This window comes from Trachemys scripta, chromosome 2 (assembly GCF_013100865.1).
Source record: "Trachemys scripta elegans isolate TJP31775 chromosome 2, CAS_Tse_1.0, whole genome shotgun sequence".
NCBI lineage: Eukaryota > Metazoa > Chordata > Testudines > Emydidae > Trachemys > Trachemys scripta.
This window is the reverse complement of record NC_048299.1, coordinates 63,368,915-63,393,530: the sequence shown is the minus strand read 5'-3', so window position 1 is coordinate 63,393,530 and position 24,616 is coordinate 63,368,915. Positions and strand designations below refer to the sequence as shown.

Below are 24,616 nucleotides of genomic sequence, written 5' to 3'. Positions count from 1 at the left end.
TGTTGTAAGCAAGACATGAGAAGTAATTCTTCCGCTCTACTCCATGCTGATTAGGCCTCAACTGGAGTATTGTGTACAGTTCTGGGTGCCACATTTCAGGAAAGATATGGACAAATTGGAGAAAGTCCAGAGAAGAGCAACGAAAACGATTGACATTCTAGAAAACATCACCTATGAGGGAAGACTGAAAAATTGGGTTTGTTTGGTCTGGAAAAGAGAAGACTGAGAGGGGACATAACAGTTTTCAAGTACATAAAAGGTTGTTACAAGGAGGAGGGAGAAAAATTCTTCTCCTTAACCTCTGATGATAGGACAAGAAGCTTAAATTGCAGCAAGGATGGCTTAGGTTGGACATTAGGAAAAAAATCCTGTTAGAGTAGTTAAGCATTGGAACAAATTGTCTAGGGAGGTTGTGGAATCTGCATCATTAGAGATTTTTAAGAGCAGGTTAGCAAACACCTCTTAGGACTGGCCTAGAATACTTAGTCCTGACATGAGTACAGGGGACTGGACTAGAAGACCTCTCGACGTTCCTTCTAGTCCTACAATTCTTTGAATCTATGATTCTATGATTATTTTCAGATTTTGTTAAGATATTTGCATAATATGAAAAGTTTAATATATTTATATGATCGTTGTCTTAATCATGGGTGAGGACAACTGATGTATTATTTCACAGAATTTCCTTTTGTAGTTCTTTTTTGTGAAAGGTGTAGACTGCAGCTTCCCAGAGTTATCCAAGTCTAATTGTTTGATACAGGTGGAACAGCCCACTGTGTTTGTAATATTCTTCTCTCTTAATATCTGATGAAGGATGCATCTGCTTATCTCAACATAGACCCTAACACAATTGCTAGAAATCATCTATGGCTTAATTCCAGGGGTTATTGAGGCCTTAAGGGAACAGCAGTATTTATAAACATTGGCCCAGAGCCCCAAAAAGACTTGTGTCCAACTTTCACATTAAGCTCCTAAATCCAACATTTAGGCACCAGAGATCATCAAAATCCCACTCACCCGCTGCCTAATTCTGTTGTGCCTAAAGTCCCTTGGTGCCTCAGTTTTCACCATTAATGTTCCCTAGGCCAGCGATTCTCAAACTGTTGGTCGGGACCCCAAAGTGGGTCACAACCCCTTTTTAATGGGGTCACCAGGGTTAGCTGAGACTTCCTGGGGCTGAAGCAGAAGCCCGAAACCCACCACCTGGGGCCGAAGCTGAAGCCCAACAGCTTCAGTCATGGGCATTAGGGCTCAGGTTACAAGCCCCCTGCCGTAGGCTGAAGCCCTGGGGCTTTGGCTTTTCCCCCCTCCCGCCCAAGGCGGTGGGGCTCGGGCTTCCCCCACCCCCCCAACCCGAGGTGGTGGGACTCGGGCAGGCTAAGGCTTTGGTCCCCCCTCCTGGGGTCATGTAGTAATTTTTGTTGTTAGAAATAGGTCACGGTGCAATGAAGTTTGAGAACCCCTGCTCTAGGCAAAGCCTAAGTCCTTTTTGTGGATTTAGCCCATTGTCTTTTGGAACAGATTGTCTTGTGGTTCAGGGACAAGACCCAGGATAGCCCTAAGTGGGCGAACACTGGGGAGCTTTGGACATCACCAGTGCCACTTTCTACACAAACAGGAGGACAGTGCTACCAAAGTAAATACTCTCCATATCTCTCCATGGCTTCTGGAAGGGTCGCTTTGGATAAGGCTGACAAAAAGTAAAGAAGTCCAAATTATCCCATCTGGTACAACAAGCAGAGACAGAGATAGAGTGGACTATATCCTGTGGGACACTAGGGGAGTTGCAGTTTTATGGCATCATCTGCCCACCATAAGAACTTGTTAGAAGCCTCTCTGCAGGGTTTTGGGGAAGGAGATGGAGCTAGATACTAGTTGCTCTCTGTGACTCCATTCCTTGCTAGCCTTTCAAAGTTCTGTTTCAGATTCCAAGAGGAAGTTAATTAGGGTGACTAGATGTCACGATTTTATAGGGACAGTCCTGATATTCAGGGATTTTTCTTATACAGATGCCTATTACCCCCCACCCTCTGTCCTGATTTTTCACACTTGCTATCTGGTCACCCTAAAGTTAATGCCGTTGGAAGTAGCATTGATTTCTGTGGATTCTCCTGCCCAGCTGTTAGTTTGCAGCCAGGAAGGGTTCGCCAAATGGTAGCCTTGTTCCAGAAAGAGTTGTGCAGTCAGGAGAAGATGAGGCCACTAGAACAGCTCCAAGGGGTCCCCTAGCTGTAGCTGCCTCTTCATCTGTGATTCTCAGCTTTCGCTCCCTTGTGGGCCTCAGGATCTGTGAGGCTGGGAAGTTGCACCTCCACCTTGCACTGCCCCTCGGATAGGCCCAAGCACCTGAGGGGACAATCCCCTTTAAATTTTTCACAGTTCATCCTCTAGAATTCTGTGTCCGGTCTGCCTCCCTGTGTTTCTCTGCAAGAGGGAGACAATCTGAGATCTCTCCTTTTAGCTATATAGAATTTATGGGCTAACCCCGGAGTTGTAGACCCCAGGAAACGCATGGATGTCAGTTGTTTCATGGGGGAATATTCTTTTCCTTCTCTAAGATACTGTTTAATCTGTTGGTAATGAGTATTGCTGGAAATACTTGCAGCTTCAATTATCAGCCGAGCAGCAACCTAATTTGCCTGGGAATCAGTTCCAAACACACCCCACACTTCTGTTTCTACTTTCAACTGTAGCTAAATTGAAAAACACAGCATCTGTCATTTACAAGCTTCTCACATTCTCGTCTAAACCTAGACCGAATAAACAGAGCAATCATTGAGGTCAGGATGTGAAGTGTAACAAGAAACATGGGAATGTGGAGCAGAATTTGCAAAAATGTTAGTAGCGCTATAGTCACTTTAAACCCAAGATTGATAAAACAGAAAACCCTGTTAAGAATGTACTGGACCTTTGGCAGGATACACAGGTTTTCCGTGTGTAATTATTGTAAATACTGGAATTGTGGAAAGGTTTGCTCTGCCACTGACGTGCTGTGTGTCCTTGGGTAAGACACTTCACTTCACAGCTTCAGTTTCCCCATCTTTAAAATGTGGATAAATCATACTTTGTAAAATGCTTTGAGATCTACAGGTGAAAAATGCTATCAGTTATTGAAGTCAATAGGACTTTTTCCATTGACTTTAACTGGGGGTTGGATGAGGCTCTATGAGAGTGTTAAGATAGATGGAAATAATACTAAGGATTTTTAAAGTGCTTGTCTTGGGGCACAAATATGTTTGCTTTGACATTTTCCCATCGTATTTGGCATTTGGGAGGAAGTATTTAGGCAACTGTCTCAGACTTATGTGCTGACCTTCTATTAGATCCCCAAATCTTTCTTTTAGGGGGTATGCAGAATAATCCAGACATAAGTAAAGACACATCCATTGTCCATGCCCAAGGTAAGCATGAGTAAAGATGTGAGTTTGTCACAGATTCTGCAACTTTCTGTGACCTCTGTGGCTTTTGCAGTGGCCAGTGCGCCTGGCTCAGAGGCAGCTCAGGCAGCCCCTGCACCAGTCGCACCTGCTGGAGCATTTCTAAGGCCACCGCATCTCCTCTCCTCCCCCCACCCCCCACAGCAGAGTTGGGTGTGGGAGGGGACAGGGGTTGGGACACAGCATGGGGTGAGGCGGGCTCTGAGCGGCGCTTACCTGGGGGTCTCCTTGGAAGCAGTGACATCACCCTTGCTCAACTCCTAGGTGAAGGCGTGGCCAGGCAGCTCTGTGCGCTGCCTCCTCCTGCAGGCACGGCCCCTGCACCTCCCATTGTGCTTTAAACAATAGCTCTGAGAAGTGAAATCACCCCTATTCATTGCTTTAGGGTGTCAACATTAACTGTCAACGTTTTAGCAGAAATGTTCTGGTGGTTAGTTTTTTATATCTCAAAACGTAGGGTAGACTAGATAACCTAGCTCTTTACTGTCTACTGGCTAGTGTGGCATTGTTCTCTACTGCATATGCTCCAGGGGTTTGTCAAGGTCAGTTCTAAATTTCTCAAACAATAAGGCTCCCACCAGTCCTTTTGAGAAACTATTCCACAGTCTTGATAGATCTCACTGTTAGAAAGCTATTTCAGGCTACATTTTCTTATTAATATCATTACTTCTCCTGTACTCTGGGGCTCACAGTGAATAATTATTAGAAGAAGTGGAAGGGAGAGCACTCCAGAGGAGGTAGACGTTTTGAACAACACATAAGTAGAGTTTGGACACTTGGGCTTTCCCCTCCACTTACTCCCTAGCAGGACCAATATAATTAACAGTGTGTTTGATTATTTATATTTATTATACATTATTTATTGGATAGCTTTTTTTATGAATCATAAGTGATTTGTGTGCTGTGATAGATACTTCAGTTCTCTAAGATCTGTCACCATATACATTTCTTAGGTTTCTCTCTTTATTTACACAATTAAAAAACTGTGTCATATCACCTTCAATCAAAAGCTTCATTATCCTTATCTGGAACATGTTCTTATGGGTTAAGAAAAAGTGTACGTGGCATAGCTATCCTATTATTATTTAAATTATTCCCCACTGTTATTGGTTTAGAATATTTATTAGTTTTTGATAACTTCTTTCATTATTCATAAAGGATACCCACACTATCTGTTGGGAAATGCAATACAATAAAACTTTATTTTGCATAACTAGCATCTTTCAACAAACTCTATTCCAGAGCGATTTACAGCAAGGGTCCAGTCCTGCGGGGAGCTGAGCACTTCCTGCAAATGGCTGAGTGCTCTCAACTCCCATTGATTTCAGTGGGTGTTGAGGGCACTTGGCACCTCACCTCACACAACTAGGCTCTTAGTTAAAAAATAAATGATAGCCAAGGGAGAGAGGAATTAAGCAGCAGAGCCAGGGAGAAAAGATGTGTTTGCAGATAACACTTGAAAAAGTATGGAGAGTGGCTGAGGCAGATGCAGGAAGGTTGTTGTAAATGATTTACAGATTCTCTTCTCAACTGTGCAGGGCTACTGGGATAAGATAGGATCTGCCAGACTGGATCAGACCCAAGGTCCATCTAGTACAGGATTCTGTTTGAGAATAGCCAGGTGCTTCAGAGAAAGGGGTAAGAATCTGCAGTAGGTAGAGTGGGGGTGGGAAGATTATCCCACTTATTATAACTGGATATTCTTTTTATTCTTATGAATATTCATTTTTTTTAACTCTTGCTAGGGTCTTGGTCTCAATGGCATCATGTTGCAAGGAGTTCTGCAGTCTGTGCATTGTGTGGGGAAAAGAGTGCTTCCTTCTATTATTTTTGAATTTGTCTTCTTTTACATTCATTAATGAATGTCCCCTTTTTCGTGTGTTACATTTTGACCATTGGTGCTGATCATTATATTGGGATAGCATCATTCTATGTGCTTACTAAGTCTTCCCTCCCCACACTATCCACCAAAAATCTAACACACTTTGTATTTTAATGTGATTCTGACCCTTTACATCTAATTGGACCAGTCATTTATGCAGTAATTAAACCTTTTGCAAGACAATCTGTTAAGGAATTCTGGAATCAAGTAAACCTCAGTTAGCTACAGGTATATCAGCTGGAATGGTGCGCATCAGTGTGAAGCATGCTTACCTCCAGAGAGGCTGGAATACAAAAAAAGGTAGTTTAATTTAGGATTATCGATCGATTTATTTTTTGTTTTTGTTTCCAGATGAGCTACCAAGCTCCTCTGCAATCAAGCTCTCTTCCTGGCGTGATCTTCCATCTCAGCTGCAAGAACTATATCAGCAGGGTTTCATCTTGGCTGCTGTCCACCCTTTTGTGCAGCCAACTGATGAAAAAGAGAGGACTCCCCAGGAACAAATCTTCAGGGCTGTGCTGATCAAGAAAACAGAAAGGTAAAGCACTTCCAGTGAGCTGGGATAAAAATAGACAATGAGATTTCCTGCTGAGTTTTGACCTAGATCAGGAAATTATAGCAATGTCATTGCTAATGTTTGCTGTGCAAGGCTTGGATATTTATTTGTAGGCTTGAATAGGTTTAACATGTTCTTCGTGTTTATAATCCATCTGCATTTTGTCAGCTAAGACAGAAAATAACAAGTTGAAATCTGCTTTATATTTTGGAATGTGTTGTCATGAAAAAGCAAACAAACCCTGTGCCTAATAATTTGCTAAAACAGTCCATTTTGTGTGCTTTATTCTAATAATTTATTGGATTAAATACAGCTAGAAAAATATTTACTTTGAAGAGGCATACAGTCCGTGGATAACACAATTAATCTAAAAATTATAAAGTAACATGCATTTTTGTATTTATCTACAAACTTTACTCCCAAAACTATCAAAGTGCTTTTAATTTTCCAACCCGGTACAATTCATTTTAAACCAACAGAAAATGAGTCTGTTTGCTTTGTTTTGTGTTTCAAATTGTATTGAGTAACTTTGTGTAATACATTCAGTGGCTAGGGAACACAATTCTTTCTATGTTTTAATCTCTCAATTTAATAAAAATCAATAGATTTTTCTGCTTAGTCATTCCAAAAAAGAGATAGAGAAATTGAGAATAAACATTCATAATAGAATTAAAATTTTTAGTAAAGAGTTTTTAAAAATACATTTAGACTCCTAAATTTTAAGGTCAGAAGGGACCATCATGATCATCTAGTCCAGTATTTCTCAAACTGGGGTCGCCGCTTGTGTAGGGAAAGCCCCTGGCGGGCTGGGCCGGTTTGTTTACCTGCCCCATCCGCAGGTCCGGCCGATCGCGGCTCCCACTGGCCGCGGTTCGCCGCTGCAGGCCAATGGGGAGCGCTGGAAGCGGCGGCCAGTAAGTCCCTTGGCCCGCGCCACTTCCAGCAGCTCCCATTGGCCCGGAGCGGCAACCTCAGTTTGAGAAACACTGATCTAGTCACAGAACCTCACTGGCCTCACTGCTGTAGTAGGCCCATAACCTCTGGCTGAGTTACTGAAGTCCTCACATTTTTGATTTAAAGACTTCAAAGAGAATCCATTTAATACTGGATTGATAGCCATGGGGACCACAGTCCACTATTTGCAGGACAAGTACAAACAAGCAGTGCGATCTTCCCATATCACAAATGCTCCTCAGCACTGCTCCAACACAGTCTAGATTAAAGGCCTGATGCTGAAGCTTGCAAAGATCATCCCCTGCCTCAAAACACTAAGCCTGCTATGGACGATGCTGAGCAATAGGCGGCTACGTGTCCATCTGGGCGACAAAGTCAGCTCGCCCCGGTTCCTCCACAATGGATTGCCATAGGGCTCAGTACTCGTGCCGACGCTCTTCAATGCCTACATGAGTGACATGCCACCAATGAAGTCACGCAAATTTGTATATGCAGATGACTTTGTTCTGGCGACACAAGCAACCACCTTCAGTAACATCAAGTCGACCTTGAACGGGGACCTAAACACCATGGAGGAGTATCTCTGGAAATGGAGGCTCAGGCCAAACCCCCACAGAACAACAGTAACTGCATTCCATCTTGATAATAGGAATGCTAAGCGCACTCTGAAAGTGACCACCTGCGGCAACACTGTGCAACATGACCTCTCTCCAACTTATATCGGAGTGAAGCTGGACCGCACGCTAACCTTCCACGACCAGCTGAAGAAGGTAGCCACCGAGACGAAGACAAGGGTCAACCTGGTCCAGAAACTGGCAAGCACAAGCTGAGGAGCATCAGTGCAACGGATATCAGTGATGGCCCTTGTGTATTCTGAAGCTGAGTATTGTGCACCGGTATGAACAAAAGTAGTCACATTCTACTTGTTGATGTCCCACTAAACACTGCAAGGCGATGCATCACTGGAACCCTCAAGTTGACCCCAACACCCTGGCTGTCCGTGCTGTTACACATTGCTTTCCCATCCATTCACCGCAATGCCCTAACCCTCTGGGAAGTCCAGCGAATAGAGAAAAACTAATGTCTCCCCAACCACTGGGACCTCAATGATGTCCCTCACCACTGCTTGAAGTCATGCAAGCCCTTTTGGACCTATGCACTTAACTTCCAGCAATTTGACTTCAACCCTGATGGAGCTTGGAAAGCCAAATGGTGTTCACAAGAAGTCACAAACACCTTGTGAAAGACCTGATGCAGAAGATCTCTGGCTTTGATCTTCCGTGAAGCTTATGGGCAGCCCCAAACAGCATCCACATAAACCATGGCAGATGCGGACACTTGATGCACAAATGGAAAATTAAAAACCCTCCAATGTGTGACTGTGGGCACCCCGAACAGACTGTGGAACGTAATGCCTGCTTCACAAATACAAAGGAGGCATCACAGCATTACACTCCTCTACTCCTGATTCAATTATCTGACTTAACCATCTACATGTAAAATTATAGTTGTTGTTCTACATCTACATCAGCCATAAGAAGCCCTACTATGCTGGAACAATTTCTAGGAATTAGAGGGTATTTCATTCTCCTTTGCCTATTCTTGTCCTTATCTTTTTCTGCTGAGGATTTAGACAAGGAGGCTAATTGTGGTTTGGATACTTGTTCAATAGAAATTGGAGCCAGACCACAGACTCACTTCACACAGCCTACCAAATGATCATCAGACGGTAATGACTTGACATCCCTACCAACTACAGATAGGGCCAAATTTGAGCCAGTGGCCTAAGGGAGAAAGGCTCCATGTTTCATTACCAATTACATATAGGCATTAAGTATCCCAGGTAGATCAACTTTTTAAAAGAATTGTCATTCTATACTGACCTGCTTTGGGGCTTGTCTACACTATCATCCGGATCGACAGGCAGTGATCGCTCCAGCGGGGGTCGATTTATTGTGTGATAAATCAACCGCCGATTGCTCTAGCGTCGACTTTGGTATTCCACCTCAACGAGAAGCGCAAGGGGAATCGATGGGAGAGCATCTCCTGTCGACACACCATAGTGAAGACACTGTGGTAAGTAGATCTAAGTATGTCGACTTTAGCTACAAATAGATCGATCCCTCCTCTTCTCCCCCCTCCCCCCCGTAGTGTAGACCAGCCCTTCGTTTAATAAATAAGGAACTTCATGCTATTTTGTAACCTACCAATATTCTTGGCAAAGGGGGCGTCACAGTTTTGTGACTGAGACATAGGACTGGGAATAATGAGATGTGGGGTCTGTTCCTGACTCTTTCACAGATGTCCTCAATAATACTGGGCAAGTCACTTACCAGAGCTGTGCCTCAGTTTCTCCAGTTGCAAAATGGGTAGTAGTTCCCATGTGAGTAGCTCCCTTGAAGTTACTGGGACTACTTGCTTAAATTAAAACACATGCTTAAGTGTTTCGTTGGGCTAGAGAGTTCAACACTGTTCAGGATTGACCTGTAAAAGTGGGCTAACGCGCATGTATATGACATTATCTTACACTCAGTGAGCTTGATTTATCAGTGCCTTGCACCTTGTGTAGTAATTTACACCTGTGTGAAACTGAACCAAATCTGAATTCTCTGCTCACTTGTATTGGGGACAGTGTTTTACACCCCCTTTGCACATCTGTGAATGAGTATACAAGATATAAGGCGGTGGAGAGTATGAGTCAGTTAAAGTCCCGTTATATTCACATTCCATTTGTTTGCATTCCCTTAACTCCCATCACTCAGTTTGGTTCACTGAGTCTGAATGGGTCTAAGATGGTAATTTGTGTGTTTAGGTGATGAAAAAGGAGTATAGCAGGAAAAAAAACATAACAGAAGGGTGAATTACACCAGTTTAGACTCCCTTAAAATCATTTAGATGCACCTCTGACTTTGGCCAAATGTGCGATGGTAGCTACTGCCAAGGAACAAGGGGGAAATGCAAATTTTGAAGATCTCAAGCAGAATGAAGAGATGGGCAGCTGACTGATCTCAGATAGCTGGGCAGAAGGCTTTTTTGCACAGTCTGTTCTGCAGTCTAAATGGAATAACACTGATTTTACATCACAGAAAAAAGGATTTCAAAGCTGCTTCAGAAAAATCATCCTTATTAGAAGACATTTTATAAAATAAAATAAAGGACGTGATTAATCTGTGATCAAGTAAAAAGATCAGTTAAGTATCTTTAAGTTTGGCAAAGGTCTGACATCTGTCCTCTCTGTTAAATTTAACAATTGGATGGAAGTAGATGATTATGGTATTTGCTGAACACACTATACCTAATGAGGGCTTATGTTTAGTGTTAGAAGATTGTAGGCAGTCCAGCTCTAAGCATAAACTCATTAGCAAAGTCACCTACCCTTTGAACCAGAAATGGCCTCTTTCTGTTTTCTGTAATATCACCAAGAATGCACACAAGAGCTGTACAATGTCAAAAAAAATCTTTTAGCTTTCATGAGCACTCAACCTCACTATTCACTGCCATTCTGTATGGTGCATCTGAAAGATTGTAGAGCTTACTTATTTTTCTGATGCTTCTTATTAACACCAATTGTCTTGAAGCCATTATTTAAACTTTCAGTTCTCTTACAGTGATCATTATCTGTCCTGTTTTTCTCCCACTTCCTTCCTTGCTTTTTGAAGATAGCATAAATCAAAGAGTTTTGTTAGTTTCTTTACTTATGCAGTATTATCAATCAGGTATTTGTGTGTACCTAGACATCTAATTGTATATTTTAATTAGTCTATATATTTCTATCAGCATTACTCCATTTTATTTCAGACTGACATTTGAACATGGTTGCTATTGACATGCATTGCTAGAATTTTGTTTTTCCTGGGATCACCCCTTCTTCTAGATGTGTGCTAGCGGATGGTATGCCTAGTGGCCAGAGCAGGAGATGGATGTCAAGGCATTTTCCTGATGCTTCCAGCAACTCACTGTAGTCTTCCTGTGCTTTAGCTATAAAATGGGGATAATAATACTTACCCCGCCCTGTAAAGTACTGTGAGATCCGTGGATAAAAGTGCAATTTAAGTGCAGTGTATTACTGCAGCTGTTGTTGTTTTGGCATTGTCTTTGCATTTTAACATGCTCAGTGTGGACTTGCAATGTCATTGTATGGCTTTTCTTAACATTACCAGGACATTTCCATTAACTTACATAGGTATTTTTATTGACCCCATTTGCTGACCTTATACAGTACCTGGGACAGAGCACAGGGCAACAGCAGCTGAGCTAGCACTGTGGGCACTGCAGCTCCAATTAAACACTGCAGAACAAACTCTGTTAAGAAGAGCTGTACCTAATTGGAGGATGGAGGAGACCTGGAAGGATAATTAAGCCATTAGGCAAAGGATACAAAAAGGCACAGGAAGGAAGGAGGGAAGGGGATGGGGAGAGAGATGAGGGCGGTGGGAATCAACATTGTAAATAAACTGCACTGGGTGTTTTACCAGCATGAAGGTCTCTGAGTGGTTTGTTGACTTGAGCAGAGACAGGAGCAAGTAGGCCCTGCCACACATGGAGGCTTGTCTGGAATCTTAGCCAGTGCAAGGATTTGGTGGCCTGCATAATGGAAGAGACCCTGCAATGGCTGGCAAAACAGCAAGAATAAATGCAGAAGACCCTGCAAAGTTTTGAACATTCCCACCACATGGAGAGGCAGGCTTTGTTTGCTTGGCAGGCAGAGCAGCAGAAAAGCCTGAAAGATTTCATAAGGGAACAAGCCAACATGCAGCAACAGCTCCTAAAGAATGTGGTGAGTCTCATGGTGGCGGATGACGCCTGGACACTGGGCCTGGGACTATGTAAGATGGGCCCTGAGAGATGATCCTGATGCATTCCTGTGCACTATTGAGAGGGTAGCTATGGGTTGAGGTTGGTATAAGGCAACCTGGGCCCTCATTCTGGCTCCCTATCTCTCAGGGGAAGCTCAAGCAGCATATATGGCTCTGAGTGAGGAGCAGGCCAGGAATTACGAGATGGTGAGGGCAGCCATCCTGGATCGGGTGGATCTGTCGATTGAGAAGTACTGCCAAAAGTTCAGATCAGCAAGTTGGACTGGGGGTTTACGGCCCTGGCTAGTCACCCAAAGGTTGATAGACTGGGCCACCTGCTGGTTGAGACCAGAAGGGAAATAATGAATGCTCTGGTATTAGAACAGTTCCTTCAGGGCTTCCCTAAGAACGTACGAGTGTGGGTCAGTTGGCATCAACTCGGTATGGTGGATGCGGCCGTGAAATTGACAGAGGAATACAGAGATAGACTTTCCCAAGAAAAAGGGACAACCCAGAAAAGAAGATCTAGAGCGTGGGAGGAAGACTGGAGAACCCACAGCAAGAAGGGGCATAGAGAGGATGAAGGAAGAACCCCGAGGAGCTCTGGCTGGGGCTCGACCCATTACATTCTATCAGTGCAGGCGACAGGGACACATGAAAAGGGACTGCCTGTATACAGGGACTGCAGTTTTGCCGAGTTTTGTGGCTGGGCCAGAACTGGAGGGAAGAAACAAGTACAGAAACTGTCCACCATTTCGGTAATGGTGGGGAGGACATTCCGGAGGGGCCTTGTTGATATGGCCTCAGGTTGCTCTCTTGTCTGGAGGGAGCTGGTGAAGTCTCACTGGATGGTTCCAGGGGCAACTATGAACATAGAATGTGTCCATGGGGATAAGAGACACTGCCCTATGGCCGAAGTGCTCCGGAGGGCCAGGGGAGGTTTAGTTGGAAATAGGTTGCGGTAGTGGAGGGGCTGTCCTATCCAGTTGTGTTGGGCACTGGTTGGAGCCCCGTCCCAATACGGAAACAAGGTAATATAAAGAATCCCAGGTTGGGGAAAGGGAAACCAGAAGGGAGAGAAAAGAATGAGCCCATGGGAGAAACAATAGAAACCCTTAAACAACAAAGCCCAAGTCAGGAGGAAAGGAGACCTCCCCAGGAAATTGAAGATGGGGGGGATAGGAATTTAGGAAGGAGGTATGGGGGAAAACAGACAGCCCAAACTTCTTAGTAGAGGTTGAGGAACATATGGTGCCCCCTGCAACACAGCCCCAAGGAGAAGAAACCCAGGCACTGTTTGGAGGTTTGGGAGAATCTGAGACTGAGGGATCGGGGATAAAGGGAGTAACCTCGATCCTCTGCCAGATACAAAGGGAGATAATAGGGGGAGTAATTCCCCAGGGTGCCCTGGTGTGAAGACTTGTGGGCTGAGATGGAGCTATGGGGGTCTGCTCCCCTGACAGAGTGTGATTTCTGTGGGTGGAGAATGTGCAGACCCCGCAAGGCGACCCAGATGATCACCCCAGGGACAGAGAGAGACTCTCACAGGGTGAAACCTCTAGTAAGGGTGGGAGAACATGGAAAGAAGATTTACTGTCAGATAACAGGGGGATTTGTGAGAGAGAGCTCTGGGCAACAGCAGCTGAGCCAGTGCTCTGGTCACTGCGGGTCCAATTAAACACTGGAAGGAAGGAAGTCGGGGGGGGGGGGGGAAGCAGACAGAGAGGGAGAGATTACTCTTCCCTGCTTGCCTTGGGAGCTGAAGGCTCCCTAAGACTGAAGGAGTAAGGCTGTATGGTGTACAATGGTGGTGGGTATCAAGATTGTAAATAAACTGTACCAGGTGTTTTACCAGCATAAAGGTCTCTGAGCAGTTTGTGGACTTGAGCAAAGGCAGGAGCAAATGGTTCCCCCGCCACAATACCCATTTCAAGTGAATATGGAAACAGGCTAAATTCTGCTTCTGGATGTATGTGAGAGAGGTATTCATAGCAGATAGTGGGAGCCACATGCATCTAAAGGAAGGTTTTTGCTCTTAAAATGTTAACTTTGTTACAAAGAATATTAGAAAGACAACAGCTATTTTTCAATCAACATCACCATGGCATTATGGACATTATTAATTATGATTGTGCATAAACAAATATAAGCATGTTAATTCTTTAGAAACAGTAGGGGTGATGGCAGGATGTCATGTTTATGAAGGACTTGATTCAGCTCTCATTAAAGTTAGTGGAAAAACTCTGTTTTGACTTTAATTTTTATCTAACTACTTCTATATCCTTGTTAATGTAGTACCCTGAGTGTTCACACATTAATGAACTGGTGAGAGTTGGATTGGGACTCAAATGGAAAAGGACAAAATTAATAGGGTAAAAAACTCTATTTTAAGCTTCTCAAAGGGTATTGCAAAAAAATCTGTATGTTTATTTTTTTTTAAACCTCTCTAATTAAAAGTAGTTGGCAGTGATCTAAGTAGTGCTTTTTTTCATATCTTGTTTTAATAATGACTGACTCTGACAGAGATGAATTCAGAGAATTTGGATCTTCAGAGGAGAGATTTCTCAGTTAAACAAGATATGCATCGTGTGAATCCAGGCTCTTCAAGAGGGGATTTCTTTTATGTAGGGGGCGGGGAGGCAAACATAAGGTTTAGCCTAGAGTCTGCTGATTCACACTTGAGAAAAGTTGATTCACACTGATTTACACTTGAAGAAAGTATGTGATAGTAGTATACTAGAGGGTGAGAGCTTATCACAGTATGTTTCTCTTGGCAAATGGAAAGTAGAGAATCAGTTCATTTCCAATAAATAGAAGGCTCTGGCTAACCAGAATAAGAATAATCAGTTAGATCTGTGAATGGTGCAGACGGAACAAAATCTTAAATGAGGAGATTATTAGTGGTCTATTTGTGGGAACCAACTATTCCTCTTTGGTATTTAATTTCTGACTCTTTCTTTAAGATTTCATCTCAGATCGGTTGTTTAGGTGTTCGGCACATTATTAGATCTGAGAATCTACTGCTGTTGCGGCAAACCTACGCCTAACAGAGCAATCCCAACCCTGGCCTTTGAACGAGTCGTCTGCATCAGCTCCATAGTGCTGGGTTGCTTTAGTTTTTCCTCCCTGTTTTGCTCTTTCAGCTGCCTTTGCTGTGACACTCCTGTCTAGTGTGCTGTAGTTTCAAAATTCAATGGTAATTAAGATGTTTGCACTTCCCATCCTGACTAGTATGTGCCAAAAAGAAAGCCACATTCTCTTCCATTAGGAGATCTACATCCTAGGTTCATGGATAATTTGCTTAGAATAGTGCTTGTGTGTTCATGCGTACAGTAATAGATTGAGGTAGCTAAAAATACATTGGATCCTGGCGAGGTCTTTTTTGCCATATTGCTGACAATCTTTAAGATTTATCTTATGCAGGTTTCAGCTGTAATCATTAAAATAATAATTAAGGAAAGAATTTCAGTTCAGATTTAGAATCAGTGGTTTTATTATTTGGGGATAAATTTTCAAAGGAGAGCGCTGGGTTTATCTCAGAAACTTTACACACGTTCTCCTTTGCTGTTAAAATAATGAAATCTGCTGTACAGTCACACTCTTGATGAGATCTTGCTGCTTTGTTCTTTTTATTTTCCCACAATTCAAAACACAAATATTCACAATTTGGACAATACCAATTTTACTTACCTGCAAAGGAATCTGACAGAGAGTTCAAGTGACTCATCAAAATGGCATAGCTTTAAATAAAAAAGAATTATATCTATTGTATAACTTGTGATTTATTTAAAAAAATAACAAAATAGCAACAGATGAATCCAACTAACAGTACTTTACTTGGTGTAATCAAGACCCTGCATACACAGTGGCAAGCTGGACCTAAAGTCTGTAACAAAGTCCGTGGAATCTGTAGCAGACTTGAAATTTTGCTGTATCTTCATTTAAAAATGGAGGATTTCATGATTTACATGTGCACATGAATAATGCAGTCAGTACAGTAGTCCCTCTATTGTTTATTGGATGGTGTCCGTACACTTTCAGTTTTAAAAATACACTAGATATTTGTGTTCATAATGAGGAATATATTGCATACGTGGTTGAGGATGGGGAAACAAAGTTTGGACAGCTAGGTATGGGAGATTTGGAGAGGCATGGAAGGCAATATGAGGTTGTGGGAAAAACACATTAGTTAGGTATTCTCCTATATGACAAGCAGTGAAATATTTAATAACGCTGACACCTAGGTTTCATACAAGGCCTGTAACCCTTACGAATGGAAATAATCCTTTTGAAAGTAATGAGACTAACACCGTGGCTAAACAGCAAAGTAAAAGAAGCAGTTAGAGGCAAAAAGGCATCCTTTAAAAAGTGAAAGTTAAATCCTAAGGAGGAAAATAGAAAGGAGCATAAACTCTGGTAAATGAAGTGTAAGAATATAATTAGGCCAAAAAAGAATTTGAAGAACAGCTAGCCAAAGACTCAAAAAGTAATAGCAAAACATTTTTAAAGTATATCAGAAGCAAGAAGCCTGCCAAACAGCCAATGGGGCCACTAGACAATTGAGATGCTAAAGGAGCACTCAAGGGTGATAAGGCCATTGCAGAGAAACTATATGAATTCTTTGCATCAGTGTTCACGGCTGAGCATGTGAGGGAAATTCCCAAACCTGAACCATTCTTTTTAGGTGACAAATCTGAGGAACTGTTGCAAATCTGAGGTGTCATTAGAGGTGGTTTTGGAACAAATTGATAAACTAAACAGTAGGGTTGTCGATTAATCGCAGTTAACTCACGCGATTAACTCCAAAAAATTAATCGCGATTGGAAAAAATCGCGATTAATCACAATTTTAATCACACCGTTAAATAGAACAACAATTGAAATTTATTAAATATTGTGGATGTTTTTCTACATTTTCATATATATTGTATTCTGTGTTGCAATTGAAACCAAAGTGGATTGTATTTTTGATTACAAATATTTGCACTGTAAAAATGATAAACAAAAAAAAGTTTTTTTAATTGACCTCATACAAGTACTGTAGTGCAATCTCTTTATCGTGAAAGTGCAATTTACAAATGTAGATTTTTTTTGTTACATAACTACACTCAAAAATAAAATAATGTAAAACTTCAGAGCCTACAAGTCCAATCAGTCCTATTTCTTGTTCAGCCAATCGCTAAGACAAACTAGTGTGTTTACATTTACAGGAGATAATGTTGCCATCTTCTTATTTACAATGTTGCCAGAAAGTGAGATCACGCATTTGCATGGGGCTTTTGTAGCTGGCATTGCAAGGTATTTATGTGCCAGATATGCTAAACATTCGTATGCCCTTTCATGCTTCGGCCACCATTCCAGAGGACATGCTGATGATGCTCGTTAAAATAATGTGTTAATTAAATTTGTGACTTAATTCCTTGGTGGAGAATTGTATGTACCTGGCACTATTTTACCTGCATTCTGCCATATATTTTATGTTATAGCAGTCTCAGATGATGACCCAGCACAGGTTGTTCATTTTAAGAACACTTTCACTGCGGATTTGACAAAACGCAAAGAAGGTACCAATGTGAGATTTCTAAAGATAGCTACAGCACTCGACCCAAGGTTTAAGAATCTGAAGTGACGTCCAAAATCTGAGAGGGACGAGGTGTGGAGCATGCTTTCAGAAGTCTTAAAAGAGCAACACTCTGATGCAAAAAACTGCAGAACCCGAACCACCAAAAAAGAAAATCAACCTTCTGCTGTTGGTATCTGACTCAGATAATGAAAATGAACATGCATCAGTACGCAGTGCTTTGGATTGTTATTGAGTAGAACCCGTCATCAGCATGGACGCATGTCCCCTGGAATGGTGGTTGAAGCATGAAGGGGCATATGAATCTTTAGCGCATTTGGCATGTAAATATCTTGCGATGCCAGCTACAACTGTGCCATGAGAAGGCCTGTTCTCACTTTCAGATGACATTGTAAATAAGAAGCGGACAGCATTATCGCCTGCAAATGTAAACAAACATATTTGTCTGAGCGATTGGCTGAACAAGAAGTAGGACTGAGTGAACTTACAGGCTCTAAAATTTTACATTGTTTTATTTTTTAATGCAGGTTTTTGTACATAATTCTACATTTGTAAGTTCAACTTTCATGATAAAGAGATTGCACTACAGTATTTGTAGGTGAATTGAAAAATGCTGCTACTTTTGTTTTTTTACAGTGTAAATACTTGTAATCAAAAATAAATATAAAGTGAGCACTGTGCATTTTGTATTCTGTGTTGTAATTGAAATCAATATATTTGAAAATGTAGAAAACACCCCAAAATATTTAAATAAATGGTATTCTATTATTAATAGAGCGATTAATTGCGATTAATTTTTTTAATTGCTTGACAGCCCTACTAAACAGTAATAAGTTATCAGGGCCAGATGATATTCACTCAAGAGTTCTGAAGAAACTCAAATGTGAAATTGTCGTCTGTAATCTATCATTTAAATCAGGTTCTGTACCAAAGGACTGGAGGATAGCTAATGTAATACCAATTTTTATAAAGGGCTCCAGAGGTGATCTCGACAATTACAGGCCGGTAAGCCTGACTTCAGTACCAGGCAAACTGGTTGAAACTGTAGTGAAGAACAAAATTGTCAGACACATGGATGAACAGAATTTGTTGGAGAAGAGTCAACGTGTTTTTTGTAAAGGGAAATCATGCTTCACCAATCTACTAGAATTCTTTGAGGGGGTCAGGAAACATGTGGACAAGGGGGATCCAGTGGATATAGTGTACTTAGATTTTCAGAAAGTCTTTGACAAGATCCCTCGCCAAAGGCTTTTAAGCAAAGTAAACTGTCACGGGATAAGAGGGAAGATCCTCTCATGGTTTGGTAACTGGATAAAAGATAAGAAATTAAGGGTAGGAATAAATGGTGTGTGTTCAGAATGGAGAGAGGTAAATAGTGGTGTCCTCCAGGGGTCTATACTGGGACCAGTCCTATTCAACATATTCATAAGTGATCTGGAAAAAGGGGTAAACAGTGAGGTGGCAAAATTTGCAAATGATACAAAACTACTCAAGATAGTTAAGTCCCAAGCAGACTGCGAAGAGCTACCAAAGGATCTCACAAAACTGGGTGACAAAATGGCAGATGAAATTCAATATTGATAAATGAAAAGTAATGCACATAGGAAAACATAATCCCAACTATACATCTAAAATGATGGGGTCTAAATTAGCTGTTACCACTCAAGAAAGAGATCTTGGAGTCACATCCACTCAGTGTGCAGCGGCAGTCAAAAAAAAGGAACAGAATGTTGGGAATCATTAAAAAAGGGACAGATAATAAGACAGAAAATATCATGTAGCCTCTTTATAAATCCACGGTACCCCCACATCTTGAATTCTGCATGCAGATGTGGTTGCCCAATCTCAAAAAAGATATATTGGACTTGGAAAAGGTTCAAAAAAGGGCAACAAAAATGATTGGGGTATGGAATGGCTTCCATATGAGGAGAGATTAATAAGACTGGGACTCTTCAACTCGGAAAAGAGATGACTAAGGGGGGAATATGCTAGAGGTCTATAAAATCATGACTAGTGTGGAGAAAGTAAATAAGGAAGTGTTATTTACTCCTTTTCATAACAGGAGAACTAGAGGGTCACCAAATGAAATTAATAGGCAGCAGGTTTAAAATAAACAAAAGGAAGTATTTTTTCCACACAACGCACAGTCAACTTGTGGAACACCTGCCAGAGGATGTTGTGAAGGCCAAGACTATAACAGGGTTAAAAAAAAAGAACTAGATAAGTTCATGGACGATAGGTCCATCAATGGCTATTAGCCAGGATGGGCAGGGATAGTGTCCCTAGCCTCTGTTTGCCTGGGAATGGGTGATAGGGGTTCACTTGATGATTACCTGTTCTGTTCATTTCCTCTGGGGCACCTGGCATTGACCACTGTCGCAAGACTAGATGGACCTTTGGTCTGACCCAGTATGACCGTTCTTATGTTCTTAGTGATCTAATTAACACAGTGGGAGTAAGAGTTGCAAAACTGGGGTCTCTGTGTCTGTGTTTAACCATCTATAAAGCTGAGATATTAGTGACTATTTCAGAATGGTATTATGAGACTTATTTGATGTTTGTAAAATGCTTTAAGATCCATGGATGAAAAGTTTTATGTATTAATTATTATGTTGCGTGGGCTGGAAAATATTTCTTACCTACTCAGATTGACTCCATGATTTGCTCAGAAAATGACACATTTTTATAGCCCTTATTCTGTAAAGTCAATCACCATTCTTGTTTTTTTTTAAATGTGGAATGTCCTGAGTTATTTGATTTTTTGTTTAAGACACATTAATAAACTGTTGACTCTTCCTAAAAGGAGGCAAAATCTGGTTCTTGGAGCCAGATAGGAGATGATGGAAGGGCTTTCCCTACTTTAACCTAAAAATAAATCACTGCCCATAAAACACTCCTTTTAGCTCTGTCCCTCTGTTAGATCTGTGATGCCTGGCTCTCTCACTTTTATACATGCAGAGAAGGGGGAGCCTGGTAAAGCAGGCCGATTATACTTATCTGTGTGGGTTCAGATCCACTGTCAATCCATCGGGGTGGAACCTGTCCCCTCCACAGTCCAAGAGGCACATGCATATTTCTGCCTCCCCAATATCATTCTGAGGACCCTAGCTGGGGCATGATACCTTGGGAAGATGAAGGGATTAGGCAGCCACTTAAGCATAACCCAGCCATCATTTGGGGATAGCTTCCCTCCTTAGGTAATACATAGGTCTCTGAAGCTGCGGGTTCACCTGAGCTATGAAGCTGAGTTGGGTTCTGTGTAACATGTGCTGGGACCCAAGATTTGACTGAATGCTAGTTCTACATGGAGCCAAACTTTATTAAGAATAAGTACGTAAGGATTTTTGGGGATCTAATTTTAAAAGCTCTACTTGTGTTTTCCGTCTCCTCAGATCTGTGGAAAGTGATGTTCACAGTGAAGGATACACACTGGAGCTAGAATGCTGCTCCTCCTTGGACCAACTCTCGGACAAAAAAAAGATACCAGATTTTATTGAAAAAGTAAGTATAAGGAAAACAACTTGAAAAGGATACAAACACACCTAATAACTGCTGCTAGTTGTGTCCATCAGGGCAAATAGCCACTGCAAGTTTATCTTTCCTCCTCCTCCTCCCTGTGTTCTGTATATTTCAAATATTAACAAGGCTTCAGTAAAGTTTGCTACTCTTCTATGATTCCAATATCTGGATAGCATCTTCTCGTTATAGTGACTCAAGTAGATGTTAATGAACTTGTTTTACCACTGTACAATCTATCCATGCACTGTCATTGACTGTTGTGCACAGTCTCAGCTAAAATAATATATTTCCATCTTGGTGCCAATTGTTTGGAATTATTTGAGTTTAAAACTTGGATAATACTGTAGATAAAGAGGCTCATTATTTCCCGGAGTTGTCCTTACATAGAATTATTTTAAGCCAGATGTGTTCAAACTTTCAGTCAAGTTCCTCCCTTACTAGTAACGGAATCTGTCTGTGCCCTTCCCCCTTTTACTGCACAGCCAAGGCTTCCTCAGCAGCAGAGCTGGGGCTGAAGGCAGGGCTGGGGCTGGAGAGGGAATGAGGACAGAGCCAGCCTGCGGGCAGTGAGGAGCTGAGGCTGGAGTTGGAGCTGGTCTGGAGGCAGAGAGGGAATGAGGGTGGAGCTGGACCCGGAGGCGGAGCAGGACTGGGGGCTGAATGGGCTTGGGGAGTATTGTTTTAAGCTATATTTCAGCATCAAGTAAAGTTAGATAGCTCAATCAAACCCTTTGCCACCCAGAAAAGTACTGGTTTTCACAAACTGTGATTCATGCTGAGGAATTTAAAGAGAATACTCTTAATTGTGATTTGTAGCCTTTTTCCTACTACTTGTGATAACATAATTTAACTAATTTGTAAATTGATCAGATTAAATCCAGTGTAGTGAACAGCATTTCATTGTTCATGGTTCAGATTATACATCCTCTGTTATTGGGTCTTGAAATAAGTTATTAAAAAGCAATGACAAAATATTTACATTTTAATTGTGGTGAGTAGTTAGGAAAGCTAAATATTAGCCCCATACTCCTCTGAAGTTCAAATCTAACAGGAGTGATTTCTGGGAGTGTGTGACATTCTGAAAGAGAAAACCCAAGAGAGGGTGACTATTCATCTTGTAATACAGGTATGGTTATAAATTTTAGATACAGGCTCAAACCAAAATCTAAACACTTTATTTTGGGAAAGTTTGGATCTGAATTTATGGGTTGGATGTATTGAAATTTTTCAGAACTAACTTCTGTTATTTTAGTCACACTTATGTAAACCTGAAGTAATGCAGTGGAGAATTGGTCTCAATATGTTTAAATTCGTTCTTCAGCTCTATGAGCTGTGCTACATAGAAGCCTGATATGCTGTGACCAGCTACCACCAGTAGTAATACGTCAATGCCCACAATTCCAGTAAAGGGGTGTGGCTAACATGAAAGCAAAATGATGGTCAAGAGCCATATACCTGTGCATGCACAAATACGCCACAAATAAAAAAGGTTTAAGTTTCTGGAATGTTTTTTTCCATGCTGTCTTCAGAGATGTTTCTGTTGCTTGAATTCACTTGATTATTGGGTTATACAAATACCTTTTGGAAAGATAATCATTTACATTTTGATATATAAAAGTGTATATTTAGTGTTGTGTATGTCATTCATTTTTGGAGATTATTTGATGTAGTAGAATTTGAAGTTCTTTGAAAACATTACTGTCAGGTGCATGTTGTCTCACCATCTGTATCTGATTAAAAACCAATGTGAAAATCTCTACACTTTCATGTATAACTAGTCCAGGAGGAGGGGAGAAAAATTACTTGTTTGAGAGTAGGAATTAATTGTCATTAACTAAATTGAACAACAAAAATGTCCATTGCTTTTCAGGATAAAAAAAGATTTTTAAAACCAAATCAATTAAAAAAAACCAATAAGTTCTCATTCAAAGGAATCAGGATAAAAATGATGGTGGGGTGTGACTGGTCCCCTCTGGGGTGCCACCTGGGACTGGGGTACAGCTGAGCCCTCTGTTTTACCAATCTGAATTCCTGCTCACACTGACATTGTGACAAGCTGCAAAGTTCTCAAGCTTGCGCTCACACCAACATCCACTGGTTGGTGCCATGCTCAGCTGTGTTCATGAATGTTCTGGCCAGCCACTGCGTGAACCAACAATAGAGAATCTACAGCCAAAATACAGCTCCAGGGTCCTAGGCTGAGGAGCTGGGGGTATCGTCCTACCCTGGTCAAAATTTGACCAGTATGAATTTATTACCCAATCCACCCCTCCCTCGATGTGAGGGGGACAATGCACAAGCCCTTGTTAACCGAGCTGAGATTTTTCCTTAAACACCTCACTCAAAAACAAACTGGTTAAAATGAAACATAAAACAGGTTTATTAACTACAGAAAGATAGATTTTAAATGATTATAAATAATAGCAAACAGATCAAAGTAGATTACCATAAGAAATAAAACAAAACCACAATACAAGCCTAATGTACTAGTTAGGATTTAAATCAGTTAGATAGTACAAGCAGATTAGCTTTTGCATACAAAGGCAGGCTTCCCTCCTTCCTGCCAGGGACCAGCACTCCCCTCCCCCCCGGTTCAGTCTTTTTTCCTCCAGACTTTCAGGTGTTGTGAGGAGAGTGAGGTCCAGTCATGATGTCACTTCCCCCTTTTATATCTTATTCCAGTTTGCTTGAAAGCTCTTTTTCTGTGCCCTGGGTCAAACAGTTCCCATTGTGTAGTGCTATCTCTGAGAGGTTTCTATTGTACAGAGTTCCTGGGGTAATCCTTGTGCTTGTGTGTGTATGTCCGTGTAGAAGGTCAGACTCACCCCTGCGGCACCTCCTGCTGGTCATCTCAGGAATTGCTCTTCCAGCATCCTGAAGCACCCCCTGCAGGCCAGTGATCCGCCTGTCCTCTGACCCTGTGTCCCTCTCAGACCCCGGTGCCCTTTTATCTGGGGTGCTACCCCCTGGCAATACACCCCTCAGTACTAGGGTCTCCCCTTCCCAGGGAACCCCCACCCAGTATCTTTACCTCACCTCAGAATAAGGCCACTGCCAGTCACCAACTAGTCCCCACTCCCTGGGGCAGACTGCAGTACAGGCCACTCATCACAGGCAAGGTTGGGTTTGGACCTGCTGCCTTGGCCTACCTATAGGCTGCCCTCTGCAACCCCCAGTACCCCTTGGCCTCCTACTAGGCCACAGCCTGGGGCTATCCAGGCTGGAGCTTCCAGCTCCTCAGCCTTTCCCCAGCCCTGCTCCACCCAGGTACTCTGTCTTAACTCCCTGCAGCCAGGCCCTTCTCTCTCTGAAGGCAGAGAGAGACTGCTTGGCTTCTGGCTCACAGCCTTTTTATATAAGGCCAGCTGTGGCCTGATTGGGGCGTGGCCCAGCTGCAGCTGCTTCCCCAATCAGCCCAGCTTTTAGAGCTGCAGCCCTTCCACAGCCCTCCTCCAGGGCAGTTTTAAACCCCTCAGGGCAGGAGCAGGTAACCATCCTGCTACAGTCCTCAATAAGCCATCAACATTGTTTGGCCTTTTTATTGTTGTACCTGAAAGGCTGTTTGTGGGTGTTCTCAACCTCACATGTTTCAGTATCATGTATGTAGCCAAACTTCATAACTTCAAATACAATGATAGCACATACAAACGAATGAGATATTAATGTCTAGCAGATCAAGACTTTTAGAATGATACCTCACAAGGCATACTTCGTATAAAACATTGCAAAATTATATGACGGTGAATATGGGGATGCCAGGGTGGCACAGGGTTGTTGGTTGTTTTAAAAATAGAACGCCACCAGTAATCTCCCCAAACCATGAAACACAATACAAACTATTTAATTTATAATTATTGACTATTCAGATCCTCAGTCATGTGGATTCCTACTA

At 42.0% G+C, this 24,616-nt stretch overlaps 1 protein-coding gene across 2 annotated transcripts in view; it reads left to right on the top strand.

The window, feature by feature from the left end:
• Positions 1-24,616, top strand: part of RFTN1 (raftlin, lipid raft linker 1) — a 123,477-nt gene that overhangs the window by 29,584 nt on the left and 69,277 nt on the right. For both annotated transcript variants that reach the window (XM_034760740.1, XM_034760741.1), the window contains exons 3-4: positions 5,671-5,857; positions 20,598-20,706. In XM_034760740.1, the coding sequence (XP_034616631.1) occupies positions 5,671-5,857; positions 20,598-20,706 (296 nt within the window). The remainder of the gene's footprint in view (positions 1-5,670; positions 5,858-20,597; positions 20,707-24,616) is intronic.